The 16,802-nt window shown below is 45.4% G+C and overlaps 1 protein-coding gene across 1 annotated transcript in view; it reads left to right on the plus strand.

Annotated features, from left to right (window-relative positions):
- The first annotated feature begins 10,066 nt into the window (after positions 1-10,066).
- Positions 10,067-16,802, plus strand: part of pou6f1 (POU class 6 homeobox 1) — a 41,630-nt gene continuing 34,894 nt past the window's right edge. The window contains exon 1 of the mRNA XM_078431536.1: positions 10,067-10,158. Within this exon, the coding sequence (XP_078287662.1) occupies positions 10,105-10,158 (54 nt within the window). The 5' untranslated portion in view covers positions 10,067-10,104. The remainder of the gene's footprint in view (positions 10,159-16,802) is intronic.

Genomic DNA, 16,802 nt, shown 5'->3' on the forward strand with positions numbered 1-16,802 from the left:
GGCCGACATAAATACGTGCGGGGGAGCGGGGAGGGGGCGGGCGGGCGGACGGACGGACGGCGGGCCCCTCGCCTCATTTGGATTTTCTCTGACATTAGCATAATTTATACATTTATGGCAGCGGGAGGACAAGGCGCCGCTTCTCCTCGGCCGCGTCACGTGCTGCCCGCGCGGCGGAAGCGCGCGCCGCGGACACGGCCACGCGCACACGCCGCGGACACGGCCACGCGCACACGCCGCGGACACGGCCACGCGCACACGCCGCGGCCGCTCCTTGTTCCCACCTGACAGCGAGGGCGGTCCCCAGTGGAGGTCTCGCCACAAGGGAGCCCTCCCCCTTTACACCGGGGACCTGGGGTGGGATAGTGAGTTAGCCGCCCGCCACTTTTGCGGGCTGGAGGAGTCTGTGTTCCACGTGTACATGGAGCGCGTGAGGTTGCAGCCCCTGCTTCACACCCACCGTCCTCATCTTTGGATACCCCTGTGCGTAGCTGGGGAGAGGGTAGGGCAGAAGATGTCCTGGTTGGGTTTGCTCCTGGGCCTGGCCAAGCTGGCCATCCACAAGTCACGGCGCCAGGCGGAAGTGGGCTCTGCCCTAGCCAGTTGCCTGTGCCCGGGTGGCATGAGAGAGGGAACACGTGCTGTCCACGGGCACCCTGGGGGATTTTCAGGACCACTGGGCACCGCGAGGGTGGAATGCATCCTTAACAAGGATGGGGAAATAGTTATTTGAAAATTTAGTGTCTTAGATTATTTGGTGATTTTTGTATTACGGCAGTAGGTGTGTTACCACAGTTTTGGTTTCTAAATATTATTTTGTATCATAATTGAATAAATTATTTTGGATAAAAAGGGGGAACAGAGCACTGCACAAAGCGTTGTACAGAGCGCTGCAGTGTAACAGATATTTAAGTTGGTTCACAGACTTGCCAGCCACCTGCCACTTCTGCGGCGTGGAAGAGACCGTGTTCCATGTGTATGTAGAGTATGAGAGGTTGCACAGAGCAGTGGTGTGTACTAGATATTAATTAGTAAGAGCGTCAGGGATTGTGGGGAGAAGGCAGGAGAATGGGGTTGAGAGGGAAAGATAGATCAGCCATGATTGAATGGTGGAGTAGACTTGATGGGCCGAATGGCCTATTTCTACTCCTGTAACTTATGAACTTATATTTAAATTGTTTCACGGATTCGCCAGCTGTCTGTCACTTCTGCAGCATGGAAGAGACTGTGGTTAATGACATCGGGTGTTGACATTGTAATTTGATCATTGTCTGTTTGCAAATTGCCAATGGCAGTCTTGATCTTTTCATTAGTCTGTATTTGTGATTAATTGAATAAAAGCTGAACAATAAACAATAAATTGAACATGATTGAATAGCAGAGTAGTTAGTACATGAGAATTTAGAGTGAAGATTGAGTTGTCAGATGATTTGGATTAAACAGCTGCATTTCTGAGCAGACTCGATGGGAAGAAAAAAAGTTGCATTTGTTCAGGAAATGGAGAAATGATGGGCAATGAATGCTGGGCTTGCCAGTGCAGGAACTGGGCATCACAGGCAGGACCAGTATTTATTGTCCGCTCTTAATTGTCCATTGACAAAGTGGGGGTGAGCTGCCTCCTTGAGCTGCTGCAGTCATATTTAGGACATAAACAATGAAGAGAGGTTGGACAAACTTCTCTTGTTTTCTCTGGAGCATCAGAGGTTGAGGGGAGACCCGATGGAAGTATGTACAATTATGAGAGTCAAGCGACAGGGTAGACAGTCTGAACTTTTTTCTCCCAGGGTGGAAATGTCAAAGACAAGAGGGCATAACTTTAAGGTGAGAGGTGCAAAGTTTAAAGGAGATGTGTGGCATGTGTTTTACACAAAGGGTGCCTGGAACATGCTGCCAGGTGTGGTGGTAGAGGTCTATATGATAGTGGTTTTTAATTCATATGTCTGGAGAGTCTGAAGAAGAGTCTTGACCCGAAACGTCACCCATTCCTTCTCTCCAGAGATTTTGTGTCTGTCTGGATAGACATATGAATATACTGGTCATGGAAAGATATGGATCATTGGGGGCGTGGCTGTGTTCTGCAGCTGCGGCTCACCGGCAGTCTCTCCGTTTTTTTTTTGTGTTTTTTTTGTCATTGTCGTTCTTAAATGTACGTTTTGTTTTATTATTAATTCTGTGTATGTGGGGGGGGTGGTGGGGGGGTTGGGGGAAACCTTTTTTTCAATCTCCTCCTCAACGGAGATGCGACCTTTACCGTGTCGTATCTCCGTTCGCGCTACGGCCTAACATCGTGGAGTCGGCGGCCTCCAGCTGGGATCGACCTCGAAGACTCCGGTCGCAGGGCCTGGACTTACCATCTCGGAGGCTTCGGCCGTGGGCCCTGCAGACCGCAACATCGGGAGTTCGCAGGTCCCTGGCTGGCGACCGGCTTTTGGGAGCTCCAGCCGTAGCAGCTTCGACCGCCCCGAAGCGCGAGGTACAAACAACCCGCCCGCAGGCCCTTCATCGCCCTGCGTGGCCTGGTCGCAGCACTTTACATCGCCCGGTGGGGGCTCAGGACTCTCATCGCCCTGCGTGGCTCGGCCCTGGGACTTTACATCGCCCGGTGGGGGCTTCAAGGGGTTGGGAGCCTTGACTGCCTCGTGGCGCCACGGGAGAAGAATGAGGAGGAGATAAGACTTTGCCTTCCATCACAGTGAGGGTATGCCTAGAGCAATCACTGTGATGGCTGTTTTGTGTAAAAAATTGTATCTGTGTGTCTTGTGCTTTTTGATGTCTGCTGCCGGACCCTGACGTGAGAGGACGCTGGCGTTGAGTATTCGCCGCTTTTCCGTCAGGATAGTTTGTCTGTTTGTCTTTATGTTAAATGTATTTGTAAAGCGCTTTGAGCATGTGATAAGGCGCTATATAAAATAAATATATTATTATTATTATTATTATATACAGGCAGATGAGATTAGTTGGCATCATGTTCGGTACAGATGTTGCGGTTCAAAGGGCCTGTTCCTGTGTTGTACTATTCTATGTATGTTCTGATGAAAGTGTTCCCACAGTGCTGTTAGGAAAGGAGTTCCAGGATTTCAGTTTAGTTTAGGAAGAAACTGCAGATGCTGGTTTATACCGAAGATGGACACAATAGACAATAGGTGCAGGAGGAGGCCATTCGGCCCTTCGAGCCAGCACTGCCATTCAATGTGATCATGGCTGATCATCCTCAATCAGTACCCCGTTCCTGCCTTCTCCCCATACCCCCTGACTTCGCTATCCTTAAGAGCTCTATCCAGCTCTCTCTTGAATGCATTCAGAGAATTGGCCTCCACTGCCTTCTGAGGCAGAGAATTCCACAGATCCACAAATCGCTCGTGTAGCCTAGTGGGTCAGGCAGCATCTCTGGAGAATATGGATAGATAATGTTTTGAGTTGGAACCCTTCAGACTGTTTAGTTTATTTGGTTTATAGATTTGGAGCTAGTGACAATGAAGGAATGGTGATATATTTCCAAATCTTGATGATGTGTGACTTGGAGAGAAAAATACAAGTGATGGCAATCCCCTGTGCCCACTGGCCTTGTCCATGAGTTTAGGAGCTCCAAATATTTCCAGAACATTGGTGATAATTATGAATAAATAAAACAAATGGAGATACTAATGGTTAGGGAGATGCTGACGGAGTAGCACAACACAAAAAACACTGCAGCCGTTCTGCACTGGTGACGGAGGGAATAAATGTTTAAACTAGTGGGTAAATTGGCTACTTTATCCTGGGTCATGTTGACCTTGAGTATTGTTGGAACTGTGTTCATTCAGGAAAATGGAGGGCATGGTGGTTTGGTCATGTGTGCTCTCTAGGTCCACCACTGACTTTCCAGCACACTTTAATTCTAGAGCCTTGCTGTTTCATCTGTTTTTGCCGGACCAACAGAGGTCACGGCCTTGGGGGACCGAGATACCGGCCCGCAAAGTCGGCTGCGGAAGTCGGCTATGGGAACGGATCTGCCGGTTCCATCTGGACCGGAGTTCCAGAAACCCAGCTGCAGAGGGCAAATTTGACCCGCCGATTGGCCACGGAAGTCCTGAATTGGCTACCTCGCCTACCTAGGTGCCACATTTTCCAGGGGGGGGTGGTGGTGAATTTCAAGAGTGCTGTCATAATTGTGTCTGGATTATAGGAGGTGCCGGATCACCAGTTGCCGGGACGTGTCGGTGGTGGACCTTTACTGTTTGGAAGAAGGAGCATGAATTGAGTCATTTCCAGTCAGCTATTCTGGTTCTGTGATCTCTGTTTTGATCTCATTGCAATATTAGGGAGTAAAAAGTATTACAAGAAGACAAACAGAGAAGTTTTATGTAGCGTTGATCCCAGTGGTAGCCCTCCAAATACAACTGCAGGGCATCCACTGGCGTTTCTCCTCATAGCAGTCGATTGTGGTGACTTGCTTTTCACTGCAGATTCTTACCTTCAAGGTGACAACAATGTAAAATGTCCCAGCGCATACTGTAATTTTATGATTTTTGATGCATTGAAATTGCAAGAGACGAAAGGTTACATCTACTCAAGACTTCGATATGATTTATCTAAGAATAAATGTATTTAAATACATTTAATTTGCAAAATGTCACCAGACACTTGACAGAAATGTTGTAAAGGAAATTTGACACTGAAGTGTGATAAGATATTGGCAGAGATGACCAAAAGCTTGTCAAAAAGTAGCTTTTGGGGAGCATCTTAAATGGGGAAGAAAGGTGGTGTGCAGTTTAGGGAGGGAATGCCAGAGTTATGAGCCTTGCCAGCTGAAGCCATTGCGACCAATGGTAGAGAGAGAGAGAATTGGAGGAGCACCAACATCTCCCAGTTGTCTTAGTTCGGAGAAGGAGAGGCAAGGCCATGGAGGGGTTTGAAGACAAAGATGATAATTTCTAAGTCAATCACTGGCTGCTGGTGGACCAAAGAACTTCGATGACAACAGGAGTTGTGGGTGATCAGTGCTTCTTGTGACACAACTGTAAAGCTTTGTATGACTGGACTCTTCTGGAGAGTAGAATGATGCAGGCCACCAAGGAAAATGCTGGAGGAGTCGAGTCTTGAGGTCGTGGAGAAATGGCTGAGCTTTTTGGTACCAGATGGACTGAGGCATAAGCAGTTGGGGATGTTGTGGAGCTGGAAGTAGCACTCTTAGTGATGAGTCAGATATGGGGAAGTATGGTTAAATTACTGTACTATTATCCTACTATTATCACTGTTGATCCAGATACACAAGTTCAAATCTCACTATGGCAGCTGGGGAAATGAAGTACATTTTTTAAAATCTGCAAAAGCTAGTAACAGTAACAATGACCAGGTAATTTACCGAATACAGTAAACCCTTGTTTTAACGGACCTCTTTATAACGGATTTCGGTTGTAGCGGACTGACCTACCGACGGCTGCGCGTGCCACCCCAAGCTGACACCACCTCCCCCACCGCTTACAGCACCGGCCTCCCGCGCCACCCCTCGACGAAGGCAGTGGCATATGCCACCACCCCGGGCACTTACAGCACTGGCCTCCTGGCTCATGCCACCACCCCGGGCACTTACAGCACTGGCTGCCCCCCCGGTCTCAACCCGAAACGTCACATATCCATGTTCTCCAGAGATGTTGCCTGACCCATTGAGTTATTCCAGCACTTTGTGTCCTTTCGTGTATCAACCAGCAACTGCACGCATCTTCCTATTGCCTTTCTGTACTCCATCTCATCATTGTTTGAGATCCTGATTCTTTGCTTACAATTGAAATTCCATTCACAGTTCCTTTGATAATGAAACAGATAATTCCAGTATACAGCAGGATCTGGACAACATCTTGGGGCAACAAATAGCATATAACATTTGCACACAATGTATTTAGCAACATCAATCTCCAACAACAAAAGGCAGAATAACCTACCACTGTCCTATTGGCATAACAAATGAGCAGAATGAGTCAAGCAACATTAATGCAAAGTATCATTAATGATAATCCAGTGCATTTGATAAGCCACCTATAATAATTGATTTGGTGTCACCCCTCTTTGCACTATGGTTGCGGCCTGCACTGCCTAGAGATGTGTAGAAGGAACTGTAGATGCTGGTTTAAACTGAAGAGAGACACAAAAAAGCTGGAATATCTCAGCGGGTCAGACAGCATCTCTGGAGAAAAGGAATAGGTGATGTTTTGGTTCGAGATCCTTCTTCAGACACAAAAGAGTCTGAAGAAGGGTCTCGTCCTGAAACGCCACCTCTTCCTTTTCTCCAGAGATGCTGTCTGACCCGCTGAGTTATCCCAGCTTTTTGTATCTCTTGTGACTCGCCAGAATTATTTTGATGGCACTTTCCATTTTCACCTGACAAATACCCAGAAAGGAAGTGCAGCAGCTCCAGAGAAAAGCCATCATCTCCAAGTAACTTTCCGAGTTACAAACTGCCCTGTCTTTGATTTTTTGTCACAGTTCCTTTGTATTCTGGGTGAAAATCCTGGAATTCCTGATCTGATGGCATTTTAGGAGCATTGTCAGCACAACAAGCATCAAAGACAAGAAGCACAAGAAGCAACGAGCATCAAAAGGAGAGTCCAAACCCTATTTCACAGAACAACCAGAATGGCCTTGTCATCTAATCTCTCAAGAGCAAATAAAAAACACAGATTTAGCAAGAAGCTGAGGCAACGTTGGGATAGGGGACTGAAATATGTTGCATTTTCCTCTGCTCTATTTTTAAGACTTGTACGTTGAGGAACAAAATTACTACAAAACAATTTGCAAAGAAACATTGTAAAATTGAAATGATGGCAAGTAGTTTAGAAGAAATGTAACAAATATATACAACAAAGAAACCCCTGTGAAACGAAAGGTCATAAGAATTATTGTCACCCATGACTCATTTGGAAGCAATCTCATCTCTGGACCAGAAAGGCACTTAACAGACGAGTGCAAAATCTTTGAAGACATTTTAGCACAGTACTGAGGAGTGTTGTAGTATCAGAGTTGCCATCTATCAGTGTGACTTATTTTTTAATGTATGCAGTGTGAGTGAAATTTTTGTTGAGCTGTGAGATCAGTCTGCTAGTTGGATCATTAGTTTACTCGGGCAGACAGGAGGTCACTTATCCAGATACCAACCAGATCGGAGTCAGGTCATCCATTTCAGTAAGAAGAATCAAAAGGCAGAGTAGTATCTAAATGGCAATTGACTGCAAATGACGACTCAGAGTGCACGAATCAAAGAAGGATGTTCTTGCTATGGAGGGCGTGCAGCGTAGGTTCACTAGGTTAATTCCCGGAATGGCGGGACTGTCGTATGTTGAAAGGCTGGAGCGATTGGGCTTGTATACACTGGAATTTAGAAGGATGAGGGGGGATCTTATTGAAACATATAAGATAATTAGGGGATTGGACACATTAGAGGCATATAACATTTTCCCAATGTTGGGGGAGTCCAGAACAAGGGGCCACAGTTTGAGAATAAGGGGTAGGCCATTTAGAACGGAGATGAGGAAGAACTTTTTCAGTCAGAGGGTGGTGAAGGTGTGGAATTCTCTGCCTCAGAAGGCAGTGGAGGCCAGTTCGTTGGATGCTTTCAAGAGAGAGCTGGATAGAGCTCTTAAGGATAGCGGAGTAAGGGGGTATGGGGAGAAGGCAGGAACGGGGTACTGATTGAGAGTGATCAGCCATGATCGCATTGAATGGCGGTGCTGGCTCGAAGGGCTGAATGGCCTACTCCTGCACCTATTGTCTATTGTCTATTGTCTATTGGCAATTGCAACTAAATTTAGTTAAAAAGCCAAATGGCATTTCAACCTTTATTACAAGGGGTTTGGAGTTCAAAAATAGGGAAGTTTTGTTACAGTTGTACAGGGTGTTCATGAGCCTTCACCTGGAACACTGCACATTATGACCCACAGACCACAATCAATGAGGATAGGGGACACATCATCCTCTACGATAATCCTCAACACTGGTGACCTGCAGGGATGCGTTCTCGGCCCCCTACTATACTCCTTATGCACCCATGACTGTGCAGCCCAATACCAATACAACTCAATCTACAAATTTGCAGATTACACCATCGTAATGGGCCGGATATCGAATAATGACGAGACGGAGTACATTATGCACGCATGTTGAAAGCTTCAAGTTCCCAGGAATAAATCTCACCAGCAATTTGTCCTGGACCAGCCACATCGAAGCTTTGACCAAGAAAGCACACCAACACCTCTACTTCCTTAGAAGGATTAGGAAGTTCAGCAAGTCCCCAACAACCCTCACCAACTTCTACAGATGTCCTGTAGAAAGCATCTTATTGGGATACATCACAGCCTGGTTTGGGAAGACTGCAAGAAATTGCAGAGAATTGTGGACGCAAACCAAGCCATCACAGAAACCAGCCTTCCTCCATCTACACCATCTACTCCATCTACACCACGCTGCCTCGGCAAGGCCACCAGCACCACCAAAGACCAGTCTTGCCACATTCGAATGTACAATATCTTAAGGGGGCTGACAGGGTGATTGTTGAGATGTTTTCACTAGTGGAGGACTCTCGGACCAAGGGGAATATAACTATAAGTTAATTTAAAATGGAGGAGTGTAGAAATTTCTTTTTGCAGAGAGTTGTGAATCTCTGGAGTCCAGATCTTTAGAAATATTTAAAGTCAAGGTAGAATAATATTTTTTTAAAGATCAGGGAATTGAGGGCTATGGCACAGGAGATGAAACTTGATCATATTGAATGGCAGAAACATAGAACTGCAAATGCTGGTTAAAACACACAAGGACACAAAGTGCTGGAGTAATTGAGCAGATCTGGCAGCATCCCTGCAGAACATGGATGGGTAACATTTCAAGTCAAGACCCTTCTTCAGACTGATCTTCAGACTGGGACGGAGGGGGAGAAGAAAGCTGGAAAAGGAGAGAGGCAAGACACAACACTGCAGGTAATGTGGGGGGGGGGGGTGTGATAGGCATGTGGTTGGAACAAAAGCCAGAGATAAGAAAGGAAGGTATGAGAGAGGTTTGAGGGGTTGTGGATTGTGAAGCCAAAGGGACAAAGGTAGCGGGGGGGGGGGGGGGGGTCGGACGGGAGAAATATGTGGGAATACAGGACAGAGAGGTGAGGGGGTTGTGGAGGAGAATGGGGGGGGGGGGTGATGGTGGGGGGTTAGTGAGAGGTTACCTAAAATTGGCAGATTTGATATCCTTACCGTTAGGTTGTAAGCCACCCAAGTAGAATATGAAGTGCTGTTCCTCCAGTTTGCGTGTGACCTCGCCTCTGGCAATGGAGGAGGCCCAAGACAGAAAGGTCAGTGACAATGGGAAGGTGAATGAAAATGGTAGACAATTGGGAGATCCAGAAGGACTTGGTGGATCGAGCGCAAGTGTTCTCCAGAAAGACCACCATGATTCAACAACAACGCACTGTCACCTTCTCGAGAGCCGTTAAGAATGGGCAAGATGTGTTGGCCTTGCCAGCAAAGCCCATATCCCATTGAAGAAAAAGAACATAAGGATGGGGACTTGATGGTTTTGGTGAATATGGTGGTGGTCCCTTGAAGGGAAAAAGTGTCTACCAATCCCATGTCCCTGCTGCATGGGTTTGTCTTCATTTACTGCTGGTTGTTTCTCTGGGGAGCCCGAAAAATATTTCAGAAATACAAAGTGTGGAAGCACACTACTGGATTTTCATCTTCAATTTCTCGTCCTTGGGCTAGGCCTTCCGCTGGGAAAAGGTTCAGGTAAATCAGCTTCATAAATATTCCCTTAGTTAAGTTGGGTCAGAATCACTAATTTATGATTTAACACACTTTGGCTTATTTTTAAAAGCAGAATACCTCATTCACATTAGCTGCAGTTGAGCTGCATGCCATTACAACTGAACAACTGGTGGCCAAGTATTTCTTGAGATTTTATATTCATGAGATTGCATCCAAATTATCCAGTGCACTGATACATAAAGCAGTTATTCAATCAATCATGATGGAGTCAAGCTAATCAAGGTAATTTTTTATTAATTTTCTTTAAAGTAAATTCATCATTTTTGTTTTGTTCTCCAGAATGTAAGAAGGCAGACCAAACTGTTTCTTTCAGTGATGTACAATGGAAACTGGCACTCTGGCAGAGCAAGGAGATAATTTGTATATCACAAAGCAGGTATGATATTTATCCTTTATTCTATTTTTCCTCTTCCAATTTAAATGAGTATCAACTACTTAATTACTGCTTGTTACAAATGGGCGGCATGGTGGCGCAGCGGTAGAGTTGCTGCCTTGCAACGCCAGAGACCCGGATTCGATCCTGACTACGGGTGCTTGTCTGTATGTTTTCCCTGTGACTGGTGTGGGTTTTCTCCGGGTGCTCCGGTTTCTTCCCACACTTCAAAGACGTCCAGGTTTGTAGGTTAATTGACTTGGTATAATTGTTAATTGTCCCCAGTCTGTGTAGGATAGGTTAATGTGCAGGGATCGCTGGCTGGCACGGACTTGGTGGGCCGAAGGGCCTGTTTTCGCTCTGTATCTCTAAACTAACCTAAACAATTCAATACTTTTTTCTACATTTCTGTTGATACATCTAGTTTTCTAAGACAAATACGGGTATTAAATTATTTCTCTCTCAAATGTCTAATTGAACTTATGAAAAGTGGTAGTGCAAAGCACATTTATCTTTGTATCTGTTGATGTTGATTTTGATTTTGGAAGTACGGTTAGGAAGGCATATGATAACGAAATGGATGAATATTCCAAGACATTGAGGCAAGATGTGGTTTTTACCCTGGGATTATCCAGGTAACTGGTTCCCAATCTTAAATCAACTAGGAGAATGGCACAATGGCAGAGCGGTGGAGTTGCTGCCTCACAGCGCCAAAGACCCAGGTTCGATCCTGATTACGGGTGCTGTCTATATGGAGTTTGTATGTACTCCCTGTGACCGCGTGGGTTTTCTCCAGGTGCTCCGGTTTCCTCCCACACTCCAAAGACGTGCAGGTTTGTAGGTTAATTGGCGTCTGTAAATTGTCCTTAGTGTGTAGGATAGAATTAGTGTACAAGGTGATTGCTGGTCGGCGCGGACCAGAGGCAATGTACTCTGTTGGGCATTGCCGAAGGGCCTGTATCCACGCTGTATCTCTCGGGTCGAAAGTCTAAAGTAGGCGGAAGGAACAAATCAGTTTTGGATGCGAGTTTTGTCATGCGTCCTCCAATAATGCTTTTTTTTAAGGGAAGGAAGGGTGAAAATCCTCCTCCCCAGGTGCTTTCCCCTGCAACCGCAGGAGATGCAACATCTGTCCCTACACGTTCACAATAGAGTTAAGGAGTCCTTCCTCAACTCCTTTTTGAGATCCCAGCAGCCCTTCCAGAAAGAGGAGGAGGTTGCATTGTCTTCAACCTTGTCTATTGCATTCAGTGCACTCGATGTGTCCTCCTCGACATCGATGAGTCCAGGTGTAGATGAGGTGATTGTTTTGCTGAGACCTGCACTCTGTTCACCAGGGCCAGTTAGAGCTACCGGTTGTTAGCTATTTTAGTTCCCTTTCCTATTCCGAGACCCACGCTGACATTTCTGTCCTCGCCTTGCTCCATTGCCAGAGTGAGGCCACACGTAAACTAGAGGAACAGCACCTCTGATTCTGCTTGAGTAGCCTGCAACCCAATGGTATGAATATTGAATTTTCCAACGTCAGGTACCTCCTCCCCGCACCCTCACTCCCCCCCCCCTTCTCATTACTCAACTCTCCTCATCCCTCGCCTGCAACACATTTCTATTCTACCCATCATCATTCCCTTTCGTTCCACATTTCACTCCCTGCCTTCTGTCCTTACCTGATTCAACCCGTTTGTCTTCTGAGGCTTGATAAGGCAATAGACGATAGACAATAGGTGCAGGAGGAGGCCTTTCGGCCCTTCGAGCCAGCACCGCCATTCAATGTGATCATAGCCTAACGTCGGTAGTGGGGAAAATGCTAGAGTCAGTTATTAAAGATGTGATAGCATCACATTTGGAAAGTGGTGAAATCATCGGACAAAGTCAGCATGGATTTACCAAAGGCAAATCATGTCTGACGAATCTTATAGAATTTTTCGAGGATGTAACTAGTAGAGTGGATAAGGGAGAACCAGTCGATGTGTTATATCTGGACTTTCAGAAGGCCTTCGACAAGGTCCCACATAGGAGATTGGTGTACAAACCTAAAGCACACGGTATTGAGGGTTCAGTTTTGAGGTGGATAGAAAATTGGTTGGCGGACAGGAAGCAAAGAGTAGGAATAAACGGGTCCTTTTCGGAATGGCAGGCAGTGACTAGTGGGGTACCGCAAGGCTCAGTGCTGGGACCCCAGTTATTTACAGTGTATATTAATGATTTGGACGAGGGAATTGAATGCAACATCTCTAAGTTTGCGGATGACACGAAGCTGGGTGGCAGTGTTAGCTGCGAGGAGGATGCTAGGAGGCTGCAGAGTGACTTGGATAGATTAGGCGAGTGGGCAAATGCATGGCAGATGCAATATAATGTGGATAAATGTGAGGTTATCCACTTTGGCGGCAAGAACAGGAAAGCAGAGTATTACCTGAATGGTGACCGATTGGGAGAAGGGGAGATGCAACGTGACCTGGGTGTCATGGTGCACCAGTCATTGAAAGCAAGCATGCAGGTGCAGCAGGCAGTGAAGAAAGCGAATGGTATGTTGGCATTCATAGCAAGAGGATTTGAGTTTAGGAGCAGGGAGGTTCTGCTGCAGTTGTACAGGGCCTTGGTGAGACCGCACCTGGAGTATTGTGTGCAGTTTTGGTCTCCTAACCTGAGGAAAGACGTTCTTGCCTTAGAGGGAGTACAGAGAAGGTTCACCAGATTAATCCCTGGGATGGCGGGACTTGCATATGAGGAAAGACTGGATAGACTGGGCTTGTACTCGCTGGAATTTAGAAGACTGAGGGGGGATCTTATAGAAACATATAAAATTCTTAAGGGGTTGGAGAGGCTAGATGCGGGAAGATTGTTCCCGATGTTGGGGGAGTCCAGAACCAGGGGTCACAGCTTAAGGATAAGGGGGAAGTCTTTTAGGACCGAGATGAGAAAACATTTCTTCACACAGAGAGTGGTGAGTCTGTGGAATTCTCTGCCACAGAAGGTAGTTGAGGCCAGTCCATTGGCTATATTTAAGAGGGAGTTAGATGTGGCCCTTTTTGCTAAAGGGATCAGGGGGTATGGAGAGAAGGCAGGTACAGGCTACTGAGCTGGATGATCAGCCATGATCATATTGAATGGCGGTGCAGGCTCGAAGGGCCGAATGGCCTACTCCTGCACCTATTTTCTATGTTTCTATGTTTCTATGGCTGATCATTCTCAATCAGTACCCCGTTCCTGCCTTCTCCCCATACCCCCTGACTCCACTATCCTTAAGAGCTCTATCCAGCTCTCTATTGAATGCATTCAGAGAATTGCCATCCACTGCCTTCTGAGGCAGAGAATTCCACAGATTCACAACTCTCTGACTAAAAAAGTTTTTCCTCATCTCAGTTCTAAATGGCCTACCCCTTATTCTTAAACTGTGGCCCCTGGTTCTGGACTCCCCCAACATTGGGAACATGTTTCCTGCCTCTAACGTGCCCAACCCCTTAATAATCTTATACGTTTCGATAAGATCTCCTCTCATCTTTGTTGGCACTGGTTGGACTGCATTCAAAAGGTTACGCCTCCAATTGTGAGCAGTTTTGGCTCCCATATCTGAGGAAGGATGTGCTGGCATTGGAGAGGGTCCAGACAAGGTTTACGAGAATGATCCCAGGAATGAGTGGGTTAACATATGATGAGCGTTTGACGGCACTGGGCCTGCACTCGCTGGAGTTTAGAGGGATGAGGGGGAACCTCATTGAAACTTACCGAATAGCGAAAGGCCTGGATGGAGAGGATGTTTCCACTAGTGGGAGAGTCTAGGACCAGAGGCCATACCCTCAGAATTAAAGGGCCCTACCTGTAGAAAGGAGATGAGGAGAAATTTCTTTAGTCAGAGGGTGGTGAAGCTGCCTTATACCTTTCTTAGCGATTTTGAGCATTTTATGTGGATTTGCCTTCAGCATTAGTAAATTTGTCATGCATTTAATGACTCTTCATCTCTGGGTCATAATATCCAGTTAAATATATTGAGTACATTGCCTCATACATGCACGTAAAAACAGAAAGTGCTGGAAGGGACTCCTTTCCAGTTTTAACGAGGGGTCTTCAACCTGAAACGTTAACTGTGTTTCTCTTCCCATAGATCAGGGGTGGCCAAACTTGCTTAATGTAAGAGCCACATACGATAAAGTTCAGATGTTTGAGAGCCGCAAGACATGAACAAAATTTACACATACGTTTTTATTGTTACATACACATTTTGTTACAAAAATTTTATATAAATATTAAGAAATGCATGTTGTCTTGTATGTCTGTTGATTCGTCAAGAGCTAAGCTGAATGCAAGGGAATTTTAAAAATCATTTTGCATTTTGCCTGCAACATCAGCACTGATCTGAGAGATACGCCTCTCTGTAGTGTGGCGTGAAACTGGTGTTTGTGCTATTAGTCGCTGAAGTTTTGTGTTATTTGGATCTAACACGGCAACAACCTCAGCTATATTCTTCTTTACAAATTCGCCATCAGAATATGGGCGTTTAGCACGAGCAATATTCCATGACATAACAAAACTGTCTTCAGTCGTTGTATCGGCTTCCTTACTGAACGTTGTCAACTGTGTCCGCTGGCTATTTAGTGATGATTTTAACACAGTTAACTGTTTTTTCCTTAATTCTGATTTAGGTGGATAATCATACGAAATGTTTTTGTGATTTGTTTCATAGTGGCGTTTCAAGTTACTGGCTTTGTAATGACTGAGTGACACATGGCAGATAAGGCACAAAGGTTTACCTCCTTTAACGGTGAATGCAAAATCTTCCTCCCACTCTGGCTTAAAATTTCTGTTTTCATCTTCATATTTTCGTTTCTTACAATTTGATGGCGCCATCTTCCTTCACAAAATGTTCACAGACACTTTAAATAAAACTTGTATCCGAAGTGTACCAACTAGGTCTGCACAGTTCAACGTCTTGTGTTACACTGACGTGAGTGCGGTCGGGCCTAGACTCATTAAGCCACCTGTGACCACTCTCACTCCCCGGCGCACCCAAATCTTTAACCCCCTTACCCATGACCTCAGTCTTCTGACATTCCTCTGTAACCTTTGCTGACCTGAAATTTCTTTAATCCCTCTGCCTCCCACCATTCCCTCCCCAGCACTAAAGAACAATGCCTCACTCAGATTTAGCATTAAAATCAGGATTTAAATTCTTAAATATTTTTACTAACCATGAACATTAAACTTACGTTTTATTCCAATGGGGTCTCAATTCATACCCAGTAAATACTTATAAAGCTTGAAATTTTTTCTTATTTACCTTTTATATTAACTGTGATGAAAAAAGGAGCTGAGCCAACATATTTCCACGAGCCGCATATTAAAGGTCATGTAGCTCGCGAGCCGCGGTTTGGCCACCCCTGCCATAGATGCTGCCTGGCCTGCTGAGTGTTTGCAGTATTGTCTGTTTTTATTTTAGATTTCCAGCATTTGCTATTTTAACATTACTCTGATAACAGAAACTGTTGCATTAGAAGGACACAATAATAACATGTGAACCATTTCCAAAAAGCAACCCGATGTCCTCGGTTATTATGTAAATTATAACTGTTTATGATCTTTACTGGGTTTGCTCATACTTGGGATTTTACACCTCTTTGATCAGCTGCTCTTTGTGCTAGTAAAAAAATCTCCAAATTAGACAGTTAAAAGAAGAAAGAAGTTTAATTTAATTTAGAAATACAGCACGGAAACAGGCCCTTCGGCCCACCGAGTCCGTGCCGACCAGCGATCCCCTTACACAAGCACTATCCTACACACACTAGGGACAGTTTACAATTTTACCAAGCCAATTAACCAACAAACCTGTATGTGTTCCAAGGAGTCTGTGTTCCAAGGAGTCTGTGTCTCCCTGTGTCTCTCTGTCTCCTGACTGGAAACCCATTAGTAGAAGGCCATTGTCTTTCAGGGAAGGTGAGCAGCACTTGTGAATGCTTCAGATTGTTGAATACTGGGAGTCATATCTACAATTATGAGATGGGAGGATCAAGAAGGTTGGGGGGGTGAGGGGTGGAAAAGAGGTACTAGATACATTTCCTTGACAGCCCTGCTGTCAAAATCACTTAACAGGCTTTCTTTCCTTCTAGTCACCAGGTTTCCTGAACCTGAACCCCTGGCAAATCTATCTATAGTGTTATATATAAATCAGTCAACAGAATATCAGAATAGGACTCTTGTTCACAAAATGCTGGAGTAACTCAGCAGGTCGGGCAGCATCTCAGGAGAGAAGGAATGGGTGACGTTTCGGGTCGAGACCCTTAAGATACCTTTGATTTGCACCAGCATCTGCAGTTAATTTCTTACACTCTCATAATAGGACTCTGTAAGCATCTCTTTCTCCAGCTTGGATGACTGGGATGCATTTGAAATTGAAAAGGGCAAACTTGCATCAATGTGTTTTTTTTTAAATCAACCAACTTTCTCCATTCATCATGTGGATTCCAAAATGCCTCCCAAATAAAAATCACCACCTTCTTTTGTGGATTAAGGCGTTATATTTCCACTACACTTAAAGAAACTGGAAAAATGGCATGGTGACCATAGGGCATTGAAGACACACAATGGCATGTTACACTAGGGCAATGTTTATTCAATAAGATCGTGTTCATTAGCTTTCTGATGCATTTTTTCTT

The sequence above is a fragment of the Rhinoraja longicauda genome, chromosome 42, assembly GCF_053455715.1.
Source record: "Rhinoraja longicauda isolate Sanriku21f chromosome 42, sRhiLon1.1, whole genome shotgun sequence".
Lineage (NCBI taxonomy): Eukaryota > Metazoa > Chordata > Chondrichthyes > Rajiformes > Arhynchobatidae > Rhinoraja > Rhinoraja longicauda.